This window comes from Gymnoscopelus braueri (genome assembly GCF_963280865.1).
Source record: "Gymnoscopelus braueri genome assembly, chromosome: 8".
In the NCBI taxonomy this organism is placed as follows: Eukaryota; Metazoa; Chordata; class Actinopteri; order Myctophiformes; family Myctophidae; genus Gymnoscopelus; species Gymnoscopelus braueri.
The window spans coordinates 12531824-12541937 of record NC_137609.1 but is presented as its reverse complement, the minus strand read 5'-3'; the positions used below and the strand labels follow the sequence as shown (position 1 = coordinate 12541937).

The following is a 10114-nucleotide window of genomic DNA, read 5'->3' as shown; positions in this document are numbered from 1 at the left end:
GCTTTCAATTACGTCTGGTAGTCAATTCCCTCCGTGTGCCTTTAACTCTGAGAGTGTAAAACTCAAGTTAAATGAACACTGAGTATTTTTCTGTGCATTCACCTGTTGTCCCAGGCCTTATGGATCCCTGGTTATACTTACAGATAAGTGAGTTTCTGCTGTCCTTCTCATTAATCGGACATGTTCTCCATCCACAGACAAGACTATAAAATTCCCGGTGATGCCGATAATTGCAGGGGGGGTAGTGGTATGCCTTACCGCTCTTCTTGCAGTTGTCTCACGATGGAATCGGATTGTTAAGGTAACACACACACACACACACACACACACACACACACACACACACACACACACACACACACACACACACACACACACACACACACACACACACACACACACACACACAGACTGTAATTTGATGTAGGTTACACTAACACTTCTGTAATTGTCCTTCTTTGTTGCCAGTGTTGCAAGTGAAGCCAATCCAGTTATCCATTAGGGAGCATATGTCAGCCTGCATGTTCTATTCCATCAAGTGAGAGAAGCCGTGGAAGGACTTCTACTGTACAAGAGACTTAAGGAAACCTTTTATACACTATTTAATTAATTTATGTCGTTTGAAACGTATTAAAATTTGACTATAGATACTACACGCTCTAATGTTTCTTTTGCTCTCTGGTCTGTTATGTTATGTTTTGTTTAGCATTGTTGTATCATCTGCATTGATAATTGGAGGCAGATATGTGAATGGTAAAATATAAACCCAGCAGAATCCAAAAATATCTAAATACGTTTAATTCTGTTTAATGCAATCAGCTGAATTTTGAAATAATTTTGCGGCGATGATGATAAGCTCAGAGAATTCTGTTGTGAGTTTTGGTTTCCTCATCCTTATTGAAGATTAACTTCTGACTCAAGAACATCTGTTAGGGCCCATTAAAAATGTTACACATTTACTGTCCATGAGACATCCACACTAAAACACACGCCTCTATGGGACATAGTTCAAGGTCTAGGTCATACTGTTCAAAACAATAAAAGAACACATAACAGTTTCTCATAAAACATTGAGAATATTACTCGGTTTATTGATGTGAACCAGGGGTAGTGATGAAAAACTGCTGTGTACTGTGCTCTGCAAATCCCTTCACTGGAGGTGAAAATAAACGTTAAACGTATGAGTAATTAATCTTAATCATTTTATTTATATGAGTTTAAGTGGAGATGCTGCTTGTACACTGGATTTTATATTAATTCATGAGTATGTTCTCTAGGATCAGCAAAGGAAGAAGTAGGAATGAGCAGCTCATACCGTAGATATAAAACAAATGAGGGATCACCACAGACTAGAGCAAGGGTTCCCAAACGTTTCAGGCGCGACCCTCCAAAATAATCATATTTGAACTGGGGACCCCCCACCCTGACAAGCACTTGGAATTGTAGGCATTACATTTAGTTTGACTCGGTTCCACTGATAAATATTGTGAAAATAGCCAAACTACAAGCTCACAACGCCACAACGACTGCGAGGCGTTGTGAGCTTGTAGATGGACTATTTTCCACAATGCTTATTTCCTACGTAATATTTGACAATTTGGCCAATTTGGTATTAAACAGGTCTTAAAAGTCATTCAATTGTAACTTAAGAAATGTGCAGATACCCTGTATACACTTATACTGTCTGTTGGTTTGTTTACTGTTGAGTGAGAAAACAATAGGCTATTGCACATTAAGCTAATCAACTGGGGACCCCGAAAAAAAAAATTGGGGACCCCCCTGGCCCAGTTTGGGAATCACTGGACTAGAGTATAAAACAGGATGAGCAGAGTGAAAAGCAACAGCCATCTCTTTACAGACACCTCCTGGTAGTCAATTTCAACACAAATCACTCCCCCCCCCCTGTATTCCCAAACACTGCATGCATACAATTATCACATAGGCATATAATATATATTATGTCTCTGGTATGTGTTTCTACTTTTCAAAATATTGATTCATTCTCGTGAAATCATCACATCTAAATGGTTCCTTAAAGAATAAAGAAGCAGCATGTCATGTAATCAAATCTATATACATTTTCACACTGACAATGTATTTCCTGCGGCAGTGCGTGCTGACAAGAAAGGCCTTTGTTCTCTGTTACTGTTCTAGTATGCCACCTTGCACCTGCAGCCATTTTTAACCTCACCTTATTGCTGCACCTCATGTCTTACCTCATACATACTGTATGATAGCCTATACCTATAGGCTATACCTGCTACTTTATATCTTGATATATCCTTTATCTCCTTGCTCCTTCCTCATATCCTTCCTTTTCTGAAAACTACAGTGAAGTTTGCACGAAAAAATTATTCCACCCACTTCTTTACACCTGTAAACAACCTGTGTGATGTGTCAATAAAGTTTATTTTGATTCTAACTTGAACATAATGTTCCCTAGCAACGCAGACACGTGAGTCATGACAACCAATTAGGCTACAGTGGCAACCATCCACCTAACTCTATGCCATCCACCGATATATAGCGATATATTATTATAACTATGGATTATAGCAGCGCTGGGATTTAGGATCGTTGCGTGGTTACGTCATTGTTTGGGCGTCGTTGCATACTGTAAACGCACTGGTGGTCTGCCGTCGTCATAGAGGTCTGAGTTCGGTGGTCCACGGTGTTGCCATGTCCGCTTATTATAAGCGACGTTGGGCTTGTTTTTCTGTAAAGTCGCTTAGTTGTAAATATGGGTGGTTGCGGTTTTTTGGGCTTGTTTCTAAAGTGTAGTTGCTTATTTGGGCTTGTTTCCTAATGGTGTTTAAACCAGTGGTTCTCAAACACTTTCATGTCAAGGACCCCCAAATTGATATGTATTTGTCTGCAGACCCCCCACCTGAAAACATTTTTATGCCAGGGACCCGCCATTGCCTACAAGATGTTAGTTGTTAAAATGTTTAAAAAATATATTCCACATTTTTCAACAAATTGTCTTCAAGATTATTTTGTTAACATTATTGTTGAAAATCACAGCTCACATGTAGTGCGTTTAAAAGGGCGAAGGGCTCGCTTCTTTTGGGCTTGTTTTCATAGATCTGGTTGCTTATTTCTCTCGTAAGACCTGGCAACACCGGCGGTGGGTGGGGGTCTGTGTCCACCCACCCACATGCACCCACCGCCAAATTCAAATAGTGGGAACTGGGAAGAAAGAAAGAAAGAAAGAACCCAGCGCGGAGCCGGAGGTTTCAGAGTGAGAGCAGCAGAGAAAAGTACATTTCGCGGACTCAAACTTCTACATTACACGGTAAGTTACGGAAAAGTTTACTATTCACTTTCCGCTGGTTGTTTTATCTATCCTGAGGGTAAAAACAATGGAGAACGTGTGGAATCTAAGCACATTGTGCCAGTGTTGGATCTAACGTCGTTAGCAGCTTAGCAAAACAAAGCCTCCAGATTAACCACGTGAGATTTCTTAATGGTTTGATTTCAATGTGCTCATATTAAGGATTGGGTGTTTTTTTTTTTAAAGCAAACTTATATGAATCAAGCTCACAACCAGCTGACTATTTTACGTACTGTATACATGTTTTTAATGCTTCGCTTTAGTCTTCTGATCATAATCATTTTTTTCTTTCTCCAAATATGTTTGCACATGAATAGTTCATCACATATCATTAAAAACTATAATGAGCTTATGAACGGGCATAAATATGAATTTATATACAGTAAATACAGGAGATAATGACCAGCTGTGTGTGTGTGTGTGTGTGTGTGTGTGTGTGTGTGTGTGTGTGTGTGTGTGTGTGTGTGTGTGTGTGTGTGTGTGTGTGTGTGTGTGTGTGTGTGTGTGTGTGTGTGGGGCATCCTGCTGTGCTGCTCAGTGTGCTTACAGTTAGTGGTGGAATGTAACATTACAGTTACTCAAGTACTGTACTGAAGTTGCGACGCATTGTGAGCTTGTAGATCTGCTATTTTCAAAATATTTTTATACATTTGAAAACTTGTGAAATGGGACATTCTGCATAATGAGTACTACTTTTGGTACTTTAAGTACATTTTGATGCCAATACTTTTGTACTCTTACTCAAGTAAATTTTGATTTCCAGACTTACTTTTTTTTCCTTCTACATGGCAGTATTGATACTTTTACTTAAGGAAGAAATGTGAGTACTTTTTCCACCACTGCTTACAGTATACATTTGCAATACACTCCTCTCTAGTAGAATCTACATGGCCTCTTCAATGATGAACGGTCTCGGTGTTGCTGTGGTGGGAGTCTGGCGAGCCCACACGGCCCTGGATGAGTCTGACGAGGCAGAGGGCTCTCCAGAAGCTCCCGATCGTTTCCGCAAGCTCCGCTCCTCATCCTCGCTTAACACCCTGCGAATGTCTTTGCGGAAGCGGCTTCCACTACGGTCTGTCCAGGCCAACTCCCTCCCCGAAAATCCAACTTGGGAAGACCTGCAGGAGCAGCCCAAAACCAGCACCATCCGCAAGCTCACCCGCAGCGCGCGGAACTCTGTTACGGAAGTATATCAGGTAGGTCCACTGACATGATTTGAGTGTAGTTAAATCCAGGGATGACAAAAGTGAGAGAAAAAAATGTATTCCCTCATACTGTCCCTGATGCCCCATTCCCTCCCTCCCTCAGAGAATGCAGAGGAACTCTTCACGTGAAGAGTGTTTGGTTGGGACACCGGGGCGGATATGCGATGGCGACGAGAATGGCAAGTCATTGTCAACCTCTCGCACCCCGAGACGCACTCCTAGTCGACTTGTTGCCACCACAACTCCCGGGCGCACACCAAGACGCACCCCGAAAGCAGCAGTCACGCCCCAGCGTACACCGGGCTCAAGGCACAAGTCGGGGAGAAAGGGGGTTCCAGAGGCGGATAAAAATGTGCGGGGCGTGAAGGCAGGTGGAGGACGGAGGCAGCTTATCCGCATGGCGGCATTAAGAAGTCCCTTTGCCTCCCCCAACACCCAGAGCCAGAGACAGTGAGTGCTTTATGTACACTTCAAACAGACCTGTACGTAATATGCTATAACATAGGCTGTGGAGCATATTTGTAAATTAAATCAAATTTCATTTCCACATTTAAGCAAATTTGTGAAGACACAGTGATAACATAATAATGATAAAACTCCCCCTTTTTATATAGTTTATTGCGAACGCGGAAGGAGGCGCGGCGAAGCCGCGCCTCCGACCAAGTGGAGCTTACTATGTAACTCTGCTTGGGTTGTGAGTGTGTGTCTCCGTGTGTGTCTCTGTGTTCATGCACTGCCTAGTAGAGGGCCAGAGGGCGCCAGAGTGCAGGAATTTAGACACAGCCTGCAAAACACACACACACACACACACACACACACACACACGGATTACAAGTCCGTAAATACACAATATTTTCGAGCTGCGTTCGCTTCCAGCGTTTGCGCGTCTTACTTGTTTTAGTTATATAGAGCGTCGCAGTTCCCGCCCACTTCCTGTTTTTTTTGGTGCCGGAAGAAAAAACTCAATGCATTTTTCCATTGACATTTCCAAAAATATTTATATCTATTAATTTAAGCCTCGAATAAAGCCATCATGACATGACATGAATCATGACCATAAACGTTTGATTCTGTGATTTTATTTTTGTTGAAAACGGCAAAACAAAGGGTATTTATTAAATATAGTATATCATATAATTAAATATAAAATAAAAAAAAATCACAGAAAAAAACGTTTTATGGTCATGATTCATGTCATCTCGTGATGGCTTGATTCGAGGCTTAAATTAATAGATATAAATATTTTTGGAAATGTCAATGGAAAAATGCATTGAGTTTTTTCTTCCGGCACCAAAAAAAACAGGAAGTGGGCGGGAACTGCGACGCTCTATTGTATAATTTCACCCCATTACTTTGATCTCATTGGTTGCCTCTCTTTTGTGACAGGAAGTTTGACCAGGACTTAGATAGTGTTTCCAGTGGGCTCCGGAAGTTGAAAAACCTGTCCAGGGCCTTTGATGACATCATCAGGAGAGAGGACAGGTAAAATCTCAATATTGTTGACAGTGCTGTCAAGACGAAACACATCGTTATTTGTTTACTTATGCAAGGTATCTGGTTTTGTTATTACTGAGATAGTGGAAAATGTTCATTTAATTTGAGAGGTTAAGTGTCTTTCTTTTGTTCTGATAGGCTAAACAGTCTACTGCCCAATTTATAGTCATCCACAGGGTCCATGTGGACATGCATGTATAGTGAACCCAAAGCAGACCGCAGGAGTAATTAATTTGTTGTCTGCGCGAACCCAGCAAAAGGCAGTGGACATTCCATCCATATCTGTTAAAGTGTATTCAACACTATAAGTATTTATTTTGGAGTATTTTTTTTTTACTGTATCATATCTTTGGATGTAATAGAGGGTAAACATGCCTGACTCACAGAAAATGGGGGACAATGCAAACAGACTTTGGAAAATAAAGCAGAATCCATTGGGCTCTACTCAAGGATTCAAGCTGTGGTCTCAGGCGCTGGAATTTGTGGTTGAAACGTTGTGGTCTCTGTAAGTGCGTCTGTTGTCAAGTTATCAACTCTGGGTAAGAACGGGCGGCTAAGTTGAGCAGTTGAACATTGTGTGAATATGGATAAGTGAAATTTATATTTTAAGGAGATGGATTTTAAGGAGGCATTTTCCATCTCCCTGTTGTTGAGCCATGATATTAATTTCTGAGGATCTATTAGAAAACATGTGCCGGCTGACACTGAATGCATGACTGCCCCGACCTCTCCCGTGACCCACCCACCAAAAGAATCCCAGTCTGTTCTGCAGCATCTCTCCCCCAAAGACCCCTCACCCCTCCCCCCGTCCACATTCTTCCCGCCCGAGTTTCAAACTGGGTCTGTGTTTCTGGTATTTAGCTGAAGAGGGTGGGGGTGAATGGGGCCAGGCAGTTGGGGAAGGAAGCCAGATGAAAAAACATATAGGGGGGGGGGGTGTGTGTGTGTGTGTGTGTGTGTGTGTGTGTGTGTGTGTGTGTGTGTGTGTGTGTGTGTGTGTGTGTGTGTGTGTGTGTGTGTGTGTGTGTGTGTGTGTGTGTGTGTGTGTGTGTGTGTGTGTGTGTGTGAGATTTCCTGTGTTGACACTCAAACATTTGAAACATGCTCAGGCAATGGACTTTGCCTCTCATCCCTAAAATAATTGTATGTATTATGTTGGAGTTAAATTCATGAGTGTAGTTACATTGTTGTATTATCTGTGTGAATTCCAACTGCCCAATGAACATTCTATGTCTGGAACAAAAGCTAGTGAAAAACATGGATGGATTTTTGGACATGTAACAATATTCACATCCTTATTTTCCTCCCTACAACAGGCGGTTCAACTATTCCCTAATTGCAGAGTAGGGATGAAGGTACATTTGCACCCCGATTGTGAATGCTACTATATGCTATATTTACTAAACTAGAGATCATAATAAGAGGATGGCATTTGAGCGTGTCAGGAAACTGCATGGTTGAGCGATGGCTTGCTGGATGTATGTCAGTGCATGGGGCTGCTCATCTGAATTCTCTGAGCGCTTTCTGACAGAGTCGGAATACAAAGTTGGTTCTTCTCGATGTTTTACTTGACTGGTAATTTACTCACATTTTCAACAGACAAATACATGCTCCTCTGCTTGCATCTCACACATTCTGCCTGCACTGGCCTCTTCGGCCCTCAAACACAACTTTTCTTCTTTCCCCACCCAATACTTATATCATGTGATACTTGGACGGCATACTGTAATGTTCTATAATCTACTTTTGGCAGTTATTGACATGATGTATGCATTTCCACAATATATCGTTTTCATTATCAATTCCTGTTGTCGTGTCACTCATTGCATCTAACATTAACTGTGATCATAGTAGCAAAGAATTTGGGATTATGCAGCATGCAGCCCTAACATACACTAATTTCCAGCAGTGCTCTTTTTGACATTATGATTGATTTTTCTCTCTCTCTCTCTCCCTCTCCACTATTCATTATAGAGTCCCTATCAGGACCAATGCAGTGGATCATTATGGGGGAATGATGAGGAGAAGATTGGACCCCAGCGGTAAACTCAGCCGATCCAACCTCTCACGCAGAGCTACAAACCTCTCGCACACATTAGGAGGCTGGGCACACACAGCTGTCAACAGCGTCCGCAAGCCTAACTGAAACAAATGTTTCTGTGTCTGTTTAAATTAACACATGGACCTTTTTGGTAGCCAATTTCTATACATTCTGACTGTTACATTTGCAGTTATGGTTTATGTGGACCTTCATGGTAGTAGCTACTTTATGTAAACAGGACCAGTGATTTTCTTGTGTGTTTACATGTCTCAAGGTAGCTTGTATTGTTGTCGTAGCTACCAAAGGGAATCCGATGTCGTTATACGTGTTATAGCTGCTACTTCTGTGATCATTCTGTCACAGCTGGGAAAAGCTGGTGTGCTTTATGTTCTTTCTATGCTCTTCACATAATGAGCATATTTTCCTGATATCTTTGGGCTCATGACCAAATGTTTATTGCAAGTATGCATGTTTCTCTGTTTGTACTATATTTTGTACTCACACTAGGGCTGGGCAAAATAGATGAAATCAAATATATCTTCGACCAAATAGCCTTTAACACCAGGAAAAGACAACACTTTGCCCAAAATCCCAGACAATAAAGTGTCGTATAACTCAAGCTATTCTCAAAGAAACGTTTTAAGTGGCTTAAGTACACTTAGAAATCATGAGACCAAAATTATATGTGATAATAAACTAACACAAAATCTTTGTGAAAGGGCTATTTGCCTGTTTTAAGTAGGCAATAAATAACATTCACAATACCCTAATATCAATATATTGCCCAGCCCTAAATCACATCATAGAAACTTTGTCTTAATACCCAATTAGAAATCATAGTTGTATGAGATAAACTAACACTAAATCATTGTGACAGGGCCTATGTGCCTCTGTTCTATTAAATATGCAATAAATAACTAACATTTATATAATACCCATTTAAGTGTTTGATCCTGCCAAACTACGTATACTGTAGTATACGTACTAAAAAGACACCTTTTTATTTTTGTATGTTTCTCTGTTGGAGCTTGTATTGACCAATATTTAATACATGTGTGATTCAATGATATGGGGAAGATGTGAAGGTCTTGACCTCATTGATTGGTCTTGATGTAATGAAGCCATGGAACTATGGGGACTGTGATGCAAGCACCTTCAAACTGTGACCTTTTTCCTTTTTAGGATTTCTTCATATATCGACGACTAGCTCCCCGTTTGTCTGAAATAAACAAAAGGGAGAAGAATAAATTGTAAACCTTTTTTGTAACTACACGTACACAGCAATAAACCCTTTTAGAAAAAAAGTAGTTTTGCCTGTCGATTTTTTTATATTGCACAACTGAAGCACATTGCTACAGTGCACTCTTCAATAGCAAAGCTGATATAACAATTTTATACAAGTTAGTTATGGATTACATATCAGGGGTAGAAAGTAACGAAGTACAAGAATTACTTAAGTACAATTTTGATGTATTTGTACTTTACCTGAGTATTTCCAATTTCCAATACTTTTCCTTCTACTCCACTACATCTCAGATCTTAATATTGTACTTTTACTCCACTACATTTATCTGAAAACTTTAGTTACTTTGTAGATTATGCTTATTATTGCAAATCATACATTAACCACTTGTGCCCTATATACATTTCGGTCATTTGAAAATAGCCGATATACAAGTTCACAATGCACCGTGATGCGACGCATTGTGAGCTTGTAGATCTGCTATTTTCAAATGATTTTTATACATTTGAAAATGGGGACATTCTGCATAATGAGTACTTTCTACTTTTGGTACTTTAAGTACATTTTGATGCCAATACTTTTGTATTTTTACTCAAGAACATTTTGAATTCCGGACTTTTACTTGTATCAGAGTGTTTCTATATTGCAGTATTGATACTTTTACTTTACTTTACTAAAAATATGAGTACTTTTTCTACACTGCATATCATAGTAGTACTATTCATACTCAGACCAGAGCCTAGCCTAGTGGTGGAACTATGTAATAACACCCCCAATTCTATTTTGTACGTTTGTCC

General features: G+C 40.3%; 2 protein-coding genes across 4 annotated transcripts in view; both read left to right on the top strand.

Annotated features, from left to right (window-relative positions):
- tmigd1 (transmembrane and immunoglobulin domain containing 1) overlaps positions 1 to 653 on the top strand; it is a 3014-nt gene extending 2361 nt beyond the window's left edge. The window contains exons 4-5 of the mRNA XM_080436340.1: positions 198 to 301; positions 469 to 653. Coding sequence (XP_080292466.1) covers positions 198 to 301; positions 469 to 480 — 116 coding nt within the window. The 3' untranslated portion in view covers positions 481 to 653. The remainder of the gene's footprint in view (positions 1 to 197; positions 302 to 468) is intronic.
- Positions 654 to 3192: 2539 nt separating this feature from the next.
- On the top strand, positions 3193 to 9346 carry pimreg (PICALM interacting mitotic regulator). Of its 3 annotated transcripts, XM_080436337.1 has the most exons (6): positions 3193 to 3295; positions 4212 to 4530; positions 4643 to 4989; positions 5926 to 6021; positions 7350 to 7388; positions 8008 to 8133. In XM_080436337.1, exons 2-5 carry the CDS (start codon positions 4222 to 4224, stop codon positions 7378 to 7380), a joined length of 783 nt encoding a protein of 260 aa, XP_080292463.1. In that variant the 5' UTR covers positions 3193 to 3295; positions 4212 to 4221; the 3' UTR covers positions 7381 to 7388; positions 8008 to 8133. The 3 variants fall into 3 exon arrangements, with proteins under 3 accessions (XP_080292463.1, XP_080292461.1, XP_080292462.1); XM_080436335.1 differs by lacking the exon at positions 7350 to 7388 and having other exon boundaries at positions 8008 to 9346; XM_080436336.1 differs by lacking the exon at positions 7350 to 7388 and having other exon boundaries at positions 3208 to 3295; positions 4215 to 4530; positions 8008 to 9346.
- Positions 9347 to 10114: the final 768 nt, after the last annotated feature.